This window comes from Phalacrocorax aristotelis, chromosome 10 (genome assembly GCF_949628215.1).
Source record: "Phalacrocorax aristotelis chromosome 10, bGulAri2.1, whole genome shotgun sequence".
Taxonomy (NCBI): domain Eukaryota; kingdom Metazoa; phylum Chordata; class Aves; order Suliformes; family Phalacrocoracidae; genus Phalacrocorax; species Phalacrocorax aristotelis.
In genome coordinates this window covers 7,065,132-7,080,319 of record NC_134285.1, presented here as the reverse complement: position 1 = coordinate 7,080,319, position 15,188 = coordinate 7,065,132, and the positions used below count along the sequence as shown (strand labels likewise).

Below are 15,188 nucleotides of genomic sequence, written 5' to 3'. Positions count from 1 at the left end.
CTTCTCTGTATAAGTTTAAAAGGCTGCTTTCCAAAACACGGAAAGTGAGATGGCAAGTTGGGAGACTTCTAGATGCTGTCCTGCTGACAGAGGACAGATAATTCTTTCACTTTCAATGTGAAGAGAATTATAATCCTGCATAAGCAAGAGAGAAGCTCTTTCTTTGTTTAAAGAATAAAAGATCCCATGATTTTTTTTTCTTTAGATAGTAGAGCCCAATTCCAAGCTGTGTGTTCAACCAAAATTGATATAAATGCTCATTGAGAGACTTAATAAGAGCAAGTGTTCATAAACAGAAACAAATTGAGGCTGGTCACAGCTGTCAGCTTGTACTGTGTACTTTGTGTTCGTGTGAATTGAGTATCTGTAAGAAACATTGGGTGAAGATGAGAAAAAGCAAATGCGTAGTGGCAAGTGTAAATAGCACAACTGAGTTCTGAAACAACTGTTTAGGGAGGGACTCAGTAGTAAACTACTGCGGCTCTGACCCTTTCAGAATGGACAACAGAAAGAACCGTATTTAGCCCAAATCCTCACTTCGCATGTATCAGAATGCAAGCTGTCTAAACAATTTTCTTGGAAACTAAAAACTGTATCCTTTTGTGCCTAATCAAATGTAGACTAAATGTGTTTTCACAGGAGGAGGATCCTCTCTTATTTCCTTTCCCCCTTCCACTGAAATGTAAGCAAGGATTAATAAGCATAACATATATAGTAATGTATGCTGGGTTTGTCTCATGCTGTGCTTAGACTTGCGCCTTGCACAGGGTTGCACTGCATGTGGCAGCATTAGCAGGGCAGGCCAATAAGATCAAGCAGGCGGTGCCGAAGACCTGCCATCAAAGCTCTGCACTGCTGGGTGATCAAAGAAGTTATTTTGGACAAGCGCTGGTCTGGTCCTGTGGGCTGATTGCCCATCTGCTGCTGGAACAACTAGATGCTTTCCTGGACTCCATTGTCTGGGTTAAGTTTTGTTGTTTTTTGTTTTTTTTAGCTGAAAGAAATGCAGTTCACATGCTCTGACACAGTCTCATCTTATGTGCTTTACTTTGCATTGTGGAGCTATCAAGAAAGTCACTTCTAAAGCACCCAGCTTGTCAGAATTAAGTCGCTACTCTGTGTGTAGCTACTAGGCCTTCTGACGTTAACTTACTTGTACACTAAAGTAATGCAAGGAGGCTGAGGGGAGACCTTATCGCTCTCTACACCTACCTGAAAGGAGGCTGTAGCGAGGTGGGGTTGGTCTCTTCTCCCAAGTAACAAGCAATAGGACAAGGGGAAATGGCCTCAAGCTGCATCATGGGAGGTTTAGATTGGATATTAGGAAAAATGTCTTTACTAGAACAGATGTCAAGTGCTGGAACAGGCTGCCCAGGGAAGTGGTGGAGTCACAGTCCTTGGAGGTATTTAAAAGTCATGTAGATGTGCTTAGGGACATGGTTTAGTGGTGGACCTGGTTAGTGGTTCAACTTGATGATCTTAAAGGTCTTTTCCAACCTAAACGATTCTATGATTCTATAATACATATATTATTACTTTGTCATGTCTGGGATCTTTAATGATTGTGTAAGAATTATTTCCATTAAACTTTCTTTGTACAAATACATTTTATAGTAGCTGTTTATATGCATCTTTTTAAAGGGAAAGGTTCCATTTCAAAGACAGATTGCACAATAGAATCTACTCATTCAGCTCTAATTTGCTTGCTTGTTTTTGTTTGGGATTTTGGGGAGAAGGAGCTGCTATAGTTAATACCTTGCTCGGTTCTTTTTTTCTTAACAAAAGCAAGCAAACAAACAAAACAAAAAAACCACACCACAAAAAAACGAGGAATATTAAAGCAACTGCTGTTAACAGCTCTATATACCCCTGTGGCCCAAGAAGGAACAGACTAGGAAAGCTGGGCTAGAGCACTTAGTGATTAGATACTCTGGGTCGCAGTGCTGAGTGGTTCTAGGACCTGGCCTCCTCCTGTGCCATACGCTGAAACAACCACCTCTGCTCTCTGCATAACTGAATGTTTCCTTTTTAAGTATGAGTATTCTGCTTTAGGCTAAACTTTCGTTTAGTAAATGTATTTCTTACTACTTTGTTCAGTTTGTGTTTGCCTTGTGTTGCTGCTTTGTTTTCATTGTAAGTAAGTTTCCATGGAGGTTCTGAGAGAACCAAGTGTGAAAGTGTGGAGTAGAATTCCTGGGGTAATGATGCAAAGCTTGTCTATATGTAAGCTTGCCTCTGTAGGATAAAACAGAACAATGGATGAAAGAGACTAAATTTTTTTGTTGTTGTTGTTCTTTCAGAGTTAAATATTTCTAATGATTTGCATTAAATTAAGAAATCTTTTAAAACCACTTTTTAAAACTAATGGCAGTTAAAGACTTTCCTGCTTTAGCTATATTAATTTAAGTATCTGAAAGGGGGGAAGCCCCTACTCGTTGGGAGGTGGAAATCCTGAGTAGTGTGGCATATAGATCTTTGGTTCTCAAAACAAGGAACTGGCAAAGAAAAGTAAACTTTGACTAAAAATTAATCTCTATCTTGCAACTTAGAATGCGTCATGCTTTTTAATTTGCTGATAGGTGTGGTGAAGAAACTGCATCATGAATGGCTTCCTCTCTCAAATTGGTCCTAAAAGAAGTAGGCTGTATAATGAATACTTGCTCTGGCTAAACTTCAAACATGGTTTCCATGGTGGCTGGTTGTTTCTAACTGTGATTTACTTTCAGTTGTTAAACTTGTAATATGAATTGCTTAAGAGAACCTTGAAGATCTACAAGCTTCTGAATTATTAGGGTCACGTGGCAAATCTTGTGGGACTTGCTCTGTAATGCCAAATAAATGGCTTTTAATGGAAGCTTAGACTAGCTTGAAGGGCGTGTTTATCACTAGGGGAATTTCCTCTTAAACCTGGTAACTTTGGTGTTCTTTATTTTGCTGCAGTTCAAGTTATTCTTCATCTGCTTTGGATTTCGAGACTGAAAACAAAATAGATCCAGTATTTGATTCACCCAGAATGTCACGGCGTAGTTTACGGTTAGCTGCTGCAGGACTTAATAAACCAGATGATGCACGAAATGATACCCTTCATGACAGCTCTTATACCGGAAACATGTCCTTCAGAGAACAGTCTTCTAAGTAAGCATTTTTATCATCACAAGTTAATTTACTGGAGTCTTGAGACTTCCTGTTTGAACACAGTAGTACAAACATAGGTTACCTACTGTTTTATTCTTTGTTCTCAGTGTTTACTGTCACGCTTTGAAAATCATGTTCAGTATGTGGTTTGCAATAGTCTTTGTAAAAGTAGAGATGCTTGAAGGTGAGGATTTTCTTTTAAACCTGATTTGATCTGTCTAGTCACATCGGTGTGGAAATACCTTGACTGTTTATTCATTTAATAAAATGAGACACTAACAGAAATGTACATCTTTAGTGCTGTGTCTTATTTGTCTTTGCTGGGTTTCCTAGGCTGGTGAAGCAACGCAAAAGTATGAATAAACAATCTGGCAGTGTAAGACACACACCAAGGAAGAATCTATCCAGCTCTTCCATTTTTAGCCAAAGCAGTTTCAACAGCCATGCCAGTGACACATCAATGGTATCCCATGTATTGGATGAATCTTTGATTCGAGAGCAGACAGAAGTTGATCATTTCTGGGGTAGGCAATGATTGTTATTGCTTGTACTAAACTGTCAAAACTGCTTATTGTTTGGTGTGTGTAAACGTATGTTCACATCTTCCCTCTTTTCCCCACCCATTTTTCCATCCTGCCCCCAAACATGTGCATGTACTTATGCTTTTGCTGTATATGTCTGCTTGCTAAGGTGCTGACTGGAAAGTCACAGTCCAGTGTGTAAACTTGACTTATTGGCATAGTCAACATCAGGACATGTTGCACAGTCAAGTTAATACACCGGCAAACATACACAATCTTGTGATGCAATACGGTAGATTGCATCAATGTAAGAGTCCTGATGTAAAGAATTGTTTCAATCTTAGCAGAATGCATTCTAAACTTTAGATTACCTAGCTCTTAAAACAGGATTTTGAAATACAGTAGTACCAAAATAGTTACCAATCAACAGGAACAGCATAAGCTTGTAATTACCTGATTTAAAGTCACGTGGGAGCTAAGAAAAGGTGTAATTGTCATTCATATTATTTTGACTGCTGCTTCCATGGTAGAATGCTTTTCACTAAAGTAGTAGGGTAACAGTTAATGTCTGAATATATGGATCTAGTCATGTGGTGGACTGCAAAATATGTTCAATACTAATCATGAAGTCGCTTTTGTTTGCAATCTTGAACTCAAAGTGCTACCAATTTTATGTCAGATACTATAGTTGATTATGGGACTTCCTTGTATTTGGGACCAATTTTTTTTTTTTCCTTTGAAGGTCTTGATGATGAAGGTGACCCTAAAGGTAACTACACTTTCCTTTTCCTTCCACATGCAATCTATTTAATGGTAACTACTGGTGTCCGTGTGCTGAATGTTTTACTCTTGCTTTGCTAGGTAGTGATACTTCACTGGTGCAGGGAAATGGTGATATAACAGCAGCAGAAACGCAGACCACAATGATCAACGGCTACACTTGCAGTGGCTGCAGCATGCTTTCTGAACGGAAGGAGGTGCTTACAGCATACTCAGCTTCTCATGTGCCATCTTCCAGAATTTACTCTAGGGATAGGAGCCAGAAACATGCATCCAGTAAGTTACTTTCTCTTGTGGTTTATCTGGGTAGCAGAATGGTATACAGCTGATACGTTTTCTATGTAGTGGTGTTAAAGCACTTTTCCTACTATGCTAAATATACTAATAATTAAGTTCTAGAGAAAAGTCTATATGAAATACCTTCTTCTATTTCAGCTGAAACTTTACGTACTTGTTGGCTTCTGATACATATTTATCAACTGTTTTCCAATGCTGCTGTAGAAATTAAACAATTCCAAAATGAAAATGCTGCAGCATCCTAACAAGTTATATTTCCACACTGATTTGGAATCTCGTGGGCAGTTCCAATCAGCACTGATCATAAGAGTCTCCTAACCTGGTATCAGATCTATATGTGTCTGTCTACGAAGCTTTGGGTCAGAGTTTTCAGATAGAAACTTCTTCTATGCAGGTTGTTTTGGGGGGTTGTTTGTGTTTTGGGTGTTTTTGTTTGTGGGGTGGGGGTGTGTGTGTGGTTGGTTGGGTGTTTTGTTTAGTTTTTGGTTTTTTTTTAGATTCTTTCTTCTTACATGATTTGAACTTTCAAGAAGAGCAGGATTGTTACTTTACAGTGCTTCTGCTATCCAGGAAATCTGAGAGATACCTTTCTGCTTTATTTTTTTCCTCCTCATTTAACCTTGCAGCTTACTGGAGTGTTTTCAGAAGCTAAACCTCGATCGCTTGAAAAATTGAACTCCAAAGGGAAAAAAACCTGATTCCAAATAGACTTCCTAGTGACTGCATTCCTAAAGCTTGAAAACAAATTAATCTGCTGTAAATAAGGTCCTGTCTTTCCAAGGCAGCCTCCACTCTATGGATGGCTGTCTTCAGTGTCTTGACTGTGTCTGCCTGCTGCTTGCATAGCATCTTGAATTTCTGGATTGTTGGTAGTCCTCAGTTACCATGAAGAAGTTGTTTCTTGAGCGGCCTTGAATTAAAGGAACCAATTTTGGGATTCTGTAGGTGTGTATTATCCTTGAATGAAGTATGTTTTCAGTAGCAAGAAATCAGTCTGTTTGGACTGTAAGGTGTGACTTTAAGTGCTTTGAGGCAAGTATTTCTTTTTGGTTAATGTGTAGCACAGGTAGGAATTCTTTTGGCTTGGCATAATGAACTACTTAAAGTGACACTGTATGTAAACTATTCACATAGGAGAGCGAGCTTGTATTCACATAGGAGAATTTTACAAGGAACTCATCTTTGTACGTTCGTTCCTTTGAACTCTAATGCCGCGATTTGGGTTAAACTTGAGGTGAAGGGAGGAGGGGTCAGGAAAAGGGGCACATGATCATGGCAAGTTTTTGGAATGTGGCTGATTCTAGGAAAGCAGCAAGTATGGTGGACTGTAGCTTTGTTCCTGTGGGTCTGAAGAAGTGTGTATCTCTAGTGCTTAAGGCCGACCACTGTAGTAACTTCCTCCAATGTCAAGGCACACAAGAGGGTGAAAAGTCCTCACCCTTTTAAATCCAAAATAAGAATGTAGTTTACCTCTCTGGAGCTGACACCCACAAAATCAGTATCAACAGTTCACATCGTTGAGAAATCCTGAGTTCTGTAAGCAAGGAATTCATTGCTATTTTGAGTTCTTAGTGAGATCTAAGAAAAGCTATTCTTGCTGAAGTCAGACCTTCTGTCTTGAAGGTGTTTTCCCTAGGATGTGTAGTTCTTCCAAAAGCTTTGCTGTAATATCTATGCATGCAGAATTTTCAAGCCACGCTTGCTTAAGCTCATATTGCTGGCTAAAGAAAGGCTTTCCATGCTTTGTCCTTACTCTTCTGCAAGCTCATGGTCACCAGAGAATAGAAGTGCATCTTTACATAGGTGAATAATTTGTATTCACACTGTTTTTTTTAATAGGAGGAACCTATTTCTACATGAGTAAGATTCTGCGATTGGTCAAACATGCTACAGCATCTTTTGCATCACTATTGGTGCAACTATTTCAAATGGTTTTGCTGAAGCTGGGTTATGAATTTAAAGGTACCTTTTCAGTTGTCTTCCTTGGTCTCCACGTAAAGCCAGAGTGTGTGGGGGTTTTTTTTTTTTTCTTACGAGCTTCATCTTTGACACTATGGTGTTCTTTTTCTATAGTCTTTCGGCTGGCTTCTGTCTTTCTCCCTTTTATATTATTGTTACTTAATTATCTCAGTTGTGCTACCCTTACTTCCAAACAGAGGGAAAGTATGGTATCAGGATTCACATACGTGAGATCTGTCTTACAGTTAAGATTCACATGTTGATTTTTGCTAGGAAGTGGTAGGAGGCAATGTTTTAAATTGACAAACTTAAGCTGATTTTTAAAAACTGTGTGGCATGAGAGTGTCAAATCCTAACTTTTCAATGTCTCTAGGTTTGGACTATCTTTGTTACCCTTAAGCCCACTGTGCGCTTAAAGCTTGATTTAGGTATTTCTTGCAAAACTAAAGCCGCCATCATCACTCTGCACTACTCTAAAGCACATCTTGTTTTCCCTGAAAATGTTCAGTTCTTTGCTGCTTTCTATTCTGTAATACATGCTCTATGAGTGAAGTTATATTGCCATAGGCAGAAAGTATCTGATTTTTGAGTGCGAATAACTTTGTTCTCTCCTGTTCTCTGCATCTCAGTGCCTTATAACTTGCTAACGCTTGCTTCTCAGTCTTTTAAGATCTCTGAAAAACTGTAACAGTTGGCCTGGACTCAATATTTGATGAGTTGTTACTTAGGACTTTTTTTTTTACTAACTTTGCTATCTGAAAAGAAACAGGTTTTTGAACCAAAAGGCTTTCTTATTTAAAGCAGAAGAAATAAGGTTGTACAGAGTAGGCTTCTTCCTCAACCATTTTTCAGATTTCCTGTGGGTAACCTGGCTTTAACAGTGAATTGTGCCAGTTTAGCTAGAATCTGCATATATGATAGCCAAAATCTGCATATATGAAAGGCTTTGAACTTGAGAGTTACATTCCATGTATGCTTCTTGAATGTGTTGCAGCTCACTCAGACCACTGTGGAAGTATGAATGTAAAGGAGTTTTACAGAGAAGATAGCCATCTTGGCGTAAATGAGAAACCAATTTGTAAGTATAATGATTGATGATGTCTTTTAGCCTTGGGCTGTACACCAGGTTGTTGCTGTAACAGTAACACCAGATGCCCCATGACTCTATGGAAGATACAAAGTAAACGTTTGTTTTGCAAAGTAGAGGCGGGGGCAGAATGGCCATTGCCTGGTGTACTGTAATATTTCCCCAAGCAAGAGCAAGTGTTATTCCACTGAAGTTTGCTTAGTGGTTTTTGGTTTGATAGCTGATATTATGAAATAGACTTGTTTGAGTTATCTTGTAACAATCCTGATTTGATCCTGGCTTTGTCCCATTAACCGACTGTTACCACAACCAACAGGTGATGACTGTAAGGGGAAGAAACATCTTGAAATATACACCACAGACCACATGCAATCCTCACGGGCTAAAAGGGTAGCAAGGACCATTTGGCACACCTTTTCTTATGCAGGTTGACTTGGACCTTTTTTTCTTTTGATTTTATTTTGCATCGCAATCTCACAATGTTAATCATGCGCACTGTTTTTGTGTTTGGTTTTTTTACCTTCATCTGTCAAAGTAGATTAAAAGTCTAAAGTGTCTAGAAAGCTAACTTAACACCTTTCATGTTTGACTTCCTGTACTGATACTAGCTTTTGTACAAGCTTGGCAGACTGCTTACTTATTAATAAAAACAAGGTGTAGGGACAGCATACATCTTGTATGCTAGAAAGAACAAGTCGGATTGTTAATTTATTGCATTTTGGGAAAGTCTGTATGCTTGATAGGTTGAAAGGCTGCCTTTAAATGAAAGCAAGGTATGAGGTATTAGTATGCAGATTATTTGAATAAAGGGTTTTAACATTTTATTTTTGTTCTAGTGATAGTCAATTTTTACAGGAATCTTATATAGGGATAGAATCTTCCCTGTGAGATGAGCGTTCCCTAGCTTGAATGACAGAGGCATCAAGAATCTGTTGAGTGCTCTTTATTCAGCAAAGGAAAATGATTTGAGACACTTCAGTCACCTAAATGCTTTGCAAAATATTGGGTTGGTATATCTATAATCCCTCAGATTAACCCAGACATACCTGCTAATCTAAAAATGTAGGATTATTTTTCTAAATGTATGCTACATAGATTGTTCCGTATAACGAACAGTCCTAGTCTTGGATATAGTAATTGTTGACTTCAGTGGGCTTTGAGCTACAGCATTTTGTTATAGTGCATTGTTGTTGGTTTTGTTTTGTGGTTTTTTTTTTTTTTTGAGAGACTCAAAACTGACATACTGAAGATCCTTGGGAACTTTCAATTTAATGAAAACTTACTGCTTGTAACTTAGTAGGGAATATTTTCTAATATTTATCAGTATTTCTTAGACATCTAATTCTTTCACTAAGATTTAAGACTTTTAATTGTTCCCTCTTCTACTCATGAACCTAGATAACGAACTCGATGTATGATCTGAAAGAAGTTAGATGCTTTTAAAGTAATTATATGCCTAAAACTTGTGTTTATGGTAGTACTTTTTTTGCTGTTCTGTTACACTTAGCATAGCATTGTTAGATAAACATGCTACAAATTGTTATCTTTTTGTTGATTTTGGAAAATGGATATTCTAACTGCACAGATACTGTTGATCATTCTGTTTATACGTGAGAACTCTGTTTCTAAAATGTCTTGGTTTCATATTTATTAGTGGCTTGCTTGGCTTCTAAATATTGAAGAACCAAGTTTATAGATTACTGAAAGGTATGGTTTAAAACTATGCAGGACATGTAATGGGCAGGGGATTAAGTCTGTTTTACTGCACCTACTGCAAAAGAACCTTAAGCTCATTTATGTACCTTACCACATAGAGTTAATTTGTTATAATCTAGGTTACTTTATGCTTCACATGTTGCAAACAGCGGGAGCAACCGGATGGCTTGTGTCTCAGAAGGTGTTGTCTCTACTTTGGCTGGCCGTTCTTTCTCCAGGTTACTATCCTAACCCGTGTGTGTGTGCATTGCCTGTTCATTTTGACAGACTAGGAATCTGCAGTATGTGGCTTACACTAATTCAACTACGCTTACGCTGTAGCTTTTCTATCTCAAAATGCATGTGCTACTTTTACTTTCTTCATTGACCAAAATATGCTTAACAAGAGAGTATATTTCTGTTCACAGGCCTAATGGGAGACTAACCAGGCTGTTTCATGAGGGAATGAGTGTGTGAATAGCACAGAGTATGGGGTGTCAACAATAATGGGGTGTGTTTGGTTTGGCAGTTGCTTCCTATCACAGTCTTCCTCTTAGCAAAAACTGATGCTGCTAATCTGTGCATTTCTTGAAACACCCTGAGGTCTTCAGTGCGTGGTAACTTGGATTCAAGCATTAATACTGAATTTCCAGCAAGATAGCATTGCTATAACAAATGAGCATTTCATCTTTTTGCATGACTACTGGTTTTGTTGAGTAGGTAATGTTATAATGCTGTCACACTTGTGATATTTAGATGTTAATAAGCTGCATGCGTTGCCTGTACACAATGCATTTCTCTGCTGTGCAAAGTATTCTTGGCCAGAGTTGCATGTCCCTCTGCTTGCTTTCTCTGAACGTGTAGTGCAGTAATTACATTACACTACCACTTTTTGTCTTGTAGGGAGAGCAATTTCTGGCACGGTCAGGTTGCTTAGAACCGGGTGGTATCAACTTGTTACTCTGATGTCTTTGCTCAAGGTGTTTCTTCTTAGAAGGTTTGTATGCTTTGAAAAAATCTGTTTTGTGAGCAAATTATTTACCCAGTTATAATACAAAACAATAAAATATAAATGTATTGTTTCTTGTAAACTTTGTTCTCTCTTTCTCCAGATGCCTTCCAAAGATGTACAAGCTATTACTGTTTCTTATCCCACTCCTGTTTCTACTAGGTATGTGAATTATGTAGTTATAATAGAAATCGGTGTATGCTTACTACAGCTGTTAAAAAAAAAAAAAAAAAAACACCACAACAAAAAAACCCACCAAAAAAAACCCCCAACATTTTTAGTTGGACCTCTGGCTTATGAAAGAAGATGCAGAAGGAAAAAAGAGCAAGTTTTGTTTATGAACAGGGCAGTAATTCAAGCTTTCAAAGAACTGACAAGTGAGTGAGCTTTCCCCTTACCGTGAAAGGAATACCCTTGATTTAATTTCATAGAGCTCTTAGAGTGAGTGAGTAAGCAAAAGCGCTGAAATCTTTTTCTTGTTTTCTTTACATCCCTTCATAGGAATAGCAATGAGCTCATAAAGAGTAGGCTGTGTACCGATTGCTTTGACTGTTGTCAATCTCCATAAAAGTGTGGTTAAGTTCTTTCACCAGCTCATCCTAAATCTTTGCTTTGCTCTAGGCTGCTATTTAGACTGGTTAGATGACAATATTCCAGGCCAGCTGAGTAATTTGAAATAAAGTCAGCTTAAAATATTTACTGGAAGTGCTCGGCCATTTCTGAAAAGCAGTTTCATGTCTTTGTATGTCCTAAAAAACTTGTAGCTACTTTAGGGAGAAGATGAAGCTTCTGAGAAACTTAGAGTGGGCATTCAAAATCCTCTGTACTAGGGAGAATAAGAAAGGAAGAAGTTTCTCCATGTAGAAGATGCTGCTACTTCTCACTAAGATATTGCAAAAATAAGTGTAATCTTTGAAATGCTAGGTTGCTTCCATGGAAGCCTAAGTTTCCTCCAACTTTTATTAGATGTTATGCAATGTGATAGTACTAAGTAGGGTGTAAGGCAAGATATTTTCCGTTGAGACAAAAAGCAGTATTTGCATCTGCCTTCAGTGAGCGTGGCCTGTCTTAATCAGTAAACGAGACCTAGGTCCCAGGGAAGCAGTAGAATGAGATTAAGGATATAGAATGACATAGAAGCACGAGTTGCCTGCCTTACAACTGTGTGAGTGATCCTGATGGATGTTCCCTACTATTCTTGAGTGCTTGGCTTAACAATATTAGAGCTGGTTCATGCTGACTTTTATTTGGAATGGAGTAGTGTTCACTGTGTGGCATCTACCTTGCAAACTTGAAGTAGCTTGTGGCCTTAAGTAAGAAGATAATTTGTAGCTCTAGGCAGTCTTAAGGGAGAATTCTCTTGAGCACCCTTTTTTGCTTTTTGTTTCTGATCTAGGTGTATGGTTCTGGGGGGTTGATGGCTTCATTTCATTAGTACCTTCATTGAATTGGACAAGAATTGATAGAATACAGAGAATAGATGACTCTCTTCGTGTTCCTGAACCACGTGCTGATTCTTTTCCCTCTGTGCAACCTCCAAAGGTAAGTGAGAACAGCCTACGGAAGAGCTTTCATATCTTCTAAGACTTCTTAACTCCCATGTCTGCAATATTTTGCAGTAATTACTTGATACACAAGGGTAATGTTAAATAAATGTCTTGATTTTTACGTATTTAAAAAAAATCTTTATACCTTAGGATACCATAAATATCTTTGATTCTGGTCGTATAAGTGAGCTGGAAAAGCAAATGGCCTTCGTGTCTGACAGATGTCATCACCATGATGAAGAATATAGCAAAGTGATGCTTCTGCTCCATAATCTTCAAGATCAGGTTGCCCAGATGAGTGACAAAAGTGAAACCCTGAAGCTAATAAAAAATGTGATGGGTCAACATCTTAAAGATATGAAACTGGAGGAAAAGGTAAGACAGTCAGTTATTGATGCTTGCTGTTACTGATCTTGAAGTATGCTCTTTTGATAATGTAAATTATTAGCAGTTTTACTTTAGGATTCTTTTCCTGTTACAGAATTAACTGGTAAGTAGGAAATGTTGGGGAGTAGTCATTGGCGTTTGTTCCTCCTTTGTTATTGCTGACAAAGAATTAATTCCAGATAGGTGGTATAAGGTAGAATCTTACACTGCTGAAAAGCAGTTGGATTTATCCTGTTTTCATACTGAGAACGAAGACTCTAGACAGGACTAGTGACAAAGAAGGGGTTTTGTGTAAACTGCCCTATATATGACCTCTACTACTGCTGGATAAATCACTTAATCTCTCAAAATGAAATAAAAAATTACGCTTTGTAGGAAATATCAGTTATGTTATTTGTACTCCAAAAGAAAATATACCATGTTTTTCTTCCCTCTTTTTTTTTTAAGCCTGACTTCCTGGCTTTACATCAAGAACATCAGGTGCGCATCCTGATGCTGGAAGACCTTCTTGGAAAACTTTCTGCTGAATTCAAGGTATTGAAAGTTAGCTTTGCTAACTCGCTCTAATTGTAACCCATTGATAATGCAGACTAAGCTTTTTGTGTGAAAACAAACCCGTTTGCTTTCCTCTAGCTATTACAGTTCTTGAAGTCACAAAACTAGTTTTGTGTTCTGGCTTCCCCTTCTTGGACGGGGCTTCAGTCCAAAGAATAAAAATTATTCACTTGACCAGTGAGGCAAGTTCTGTTTTATACAGAGGCACAAACATATGTTAAAACGAACTTTTATATTTTTCAGGACATCCAGAAGGAGCTTGACGTGGCCAAAGCAAAAACACTGAGGTATAGGCACTTTTGAAGTATGTTTTGCTAACCGATGGTGATATGCATGCTCTTCTTTGAAACACGGTACTACTTTTCTTTGTGTCAGTTAACTGGCCTTAAGAGTTCGTATTGTCAGCAAGAGTACTTCTATCTTATAGTCGACTTTAACCATGATGCTGAACGTCAGCACGAGGCCCACTTCCAGTGTGTGAGCAATCCTACAACTGACATTTTTTACTAGAGAAAGTTGTTTGTGTAGTGGAGGAGGATGAGCGACTTCTCATCCTCTTATAAATGCATTAGAATTTTTCCTCAAATTGCTTAGTGAAGCCTACAGTAATTGCTTTTGATAGGCTTTGTATTTAAGTTCTTGAATTGCGTGAATTGTAACCTCTGCTCCTGTTTTTGGTTTGTCAGCTGTGCTACTTTACATTCATGTACTGTGTAATACTGTGAGAAGAACGGCAGCACTTCCTTAAGTAGTTTCCCCATTGGGAAGAGGAAAAGAAACACTTACTTGCTGAATTGTCATTTAAATTAGATCTAACATAAAATGGCTTTAGAATGATGGCCGATATATTTTCCATATCATGCCTTGAACACTGATCTATATTGGTCATATGTGACCTGCTACCTAAGCTCAACTTGACACCTGACTCTAAAGTTGTTCTGGCTTAAGTAAGGTAACCTGAAACTCGCCCTAACCAGTGGCAAACTCATACAAATACAGTTTGACTTGTTTGCCAGAAACCTTAAATTTCCCCAAATCTGTTTGACTCGTTACTTGTTAGGCTGGTTATGTTCTAAAGTCATCACTGCTGGATTTGTTTACAACTTAAAATACTTTGCTTTGTAATTCTAAGTATGCTTTAAATAACATCTTCAAGGAACTGCAAGCTCCCAATGTCTATCATGGTGAAAAACTGAACTGGGAAAGCACTTTGTAGCAAACAAGTGCATTCTCACACCTTTGGAATTTGATGGAATGATTCAAACTACTCTTTCCTAATTATTGACCCCTTGTTTTTGTCAGCGATGATGATGAACATAGTCAACTTCTGTCCAAGGTTAAAAAGCTAGAAGTAGCGCTGTCTCAGATCAAGTCGGAGCTGTTGACTGAGGAAAGCGTGAAGAAAAGTTGCGAGAAAATAGATGTCATTCATGAAAAAGTAGGTTCTGTAACTTCTGTAATTGTCCCAGTAAAACTTGGTACTAACTGATTTTGTTCACTAACTTGAAATGCACAGCAGTAACATGGCAGTATTATTCATCTTAAAGAATGGTAGTGTTTTATGTAGTGGCATTTTACTAGACGAGTTTATGGCTTGTTTTCTGCAATGGCAGGATTCTTGCATTTAAGAGATGATGCAATAGCAGTTCTGCATACAGTACTTTGCTGTTCTTAGTGATGTATTTTGCTAATGCATGGAAATTTGAAAAAGAAACCTACGTAAAAGCAAGTTAAGTTTGTTATTTGAGAGTTGTTTTAAAAGATCATGCTTAAAGTCTTTTGAAGACTTTTATTAGGTCTGACTAGAATGTAGCCAACAAAATACAATAGTAAGTACTGATACTGATTGTCAACTTTGACTAAAATACCATCTTGTGATAATGCTCAAATGTGATCTAGCTATTGTGTATGAAATCAAAGCATACCATAAGTGAATGATGAAGAGACTTGCTTACCTAGGCCTAACAAGTACACTGCTCGCCTTAGAGTTGCTGTGGTACCTTCTTTGAACTGTTGCAGTAAATTTTTTTTTTTTTTAATTCTGAAGCGTTAGTCAGACCACTAATGCAAACTGCAGAGCCTGCTAGGGCTTTGTTAGGTATGTCTTGTTCACCAAACCGGTGAAGCATCCAGATTCTCCTTATGTTCTTCTGCACCCCTGACTGGTCTGCTATTGCAGTGTAAGTCAATGCAGTTCAAACACATGTGAAAGCGAT

General features: G+C 38.1%; 1 protein-coding gene across 19 annotated transcripts in view; it reads left to right on the top strand.

Annotated features, from left to right (window-relative positions):
• Window positions 1–15,188, top strand: part of SUN1 (Sad1 and UNC84 domain containing 1) — a 34,263-nt gene that overhangs the window by 13,782 nt on the left and 5,293 nt on the right. For 6 of the 19 annotated variants that reach the window (XM_075104973.1, XM_075104984.1, XM_075104969.1 and 3 more), the window contains 15 exons: window positions 2,941–3,135; window positions 3,469–3,659; window positions 4,399–4,425; window positions 4,518–4,712; window positions 6,573–6,695; window positions 7,687–7,770; window positions 8,096–8,206; window positions 9,615–9,713; window positions 10,378–10,471; window positions 10,587–10,645; window positions 11,880–12,025; window positions 12,181–12,405; window positions 12,865–12,951; window positions 13,216–13,259; window positions 14,275–14,414. In XM_075104973.1, coding sequence (XP_074961074.1) covers window positions 2,941–3,135; window positions 3,469–3,659; window positions 4,399–4,425; window positions 4,518–4,712; window positions 6,573–6,695; window positions 7,687–7,770; window positions 8,096–8,206; window positions 9,615–9,713; window positions 10,378–10,471; window positions 10,587–10,645; window positions 11,880–12,025; window positions 12,181–12,405; window positions 12,865–12,951; window positions 13,216–13,259; window positions 14,275–14,414 — 1,820 coding nt within the window. The remainder of the gene's footprint in view (window positions 1–2,940; window positions 3,136–3,468; window positions 3,660–4,398; window positions 4,426–4,517; window positions 4,713–6,572; window positions 6,696–7,686; window positions 7,771–8,095; window positions 8,207–9,614; window positions 9,714–10,377; window positions 10,472–10,586; window positions 10,646–11,879; window positions 12,026–12,180; window positions 12,406–12,864; window positions 12,952–13,215; window positions 13,260–14,274; window positions 14,415–15,188) is intronic. The other 13 variants (XM_075104974.1, XM_075104975.1, XM_075104985.1 and 10 more) reach the window with 8 other exon arrangements.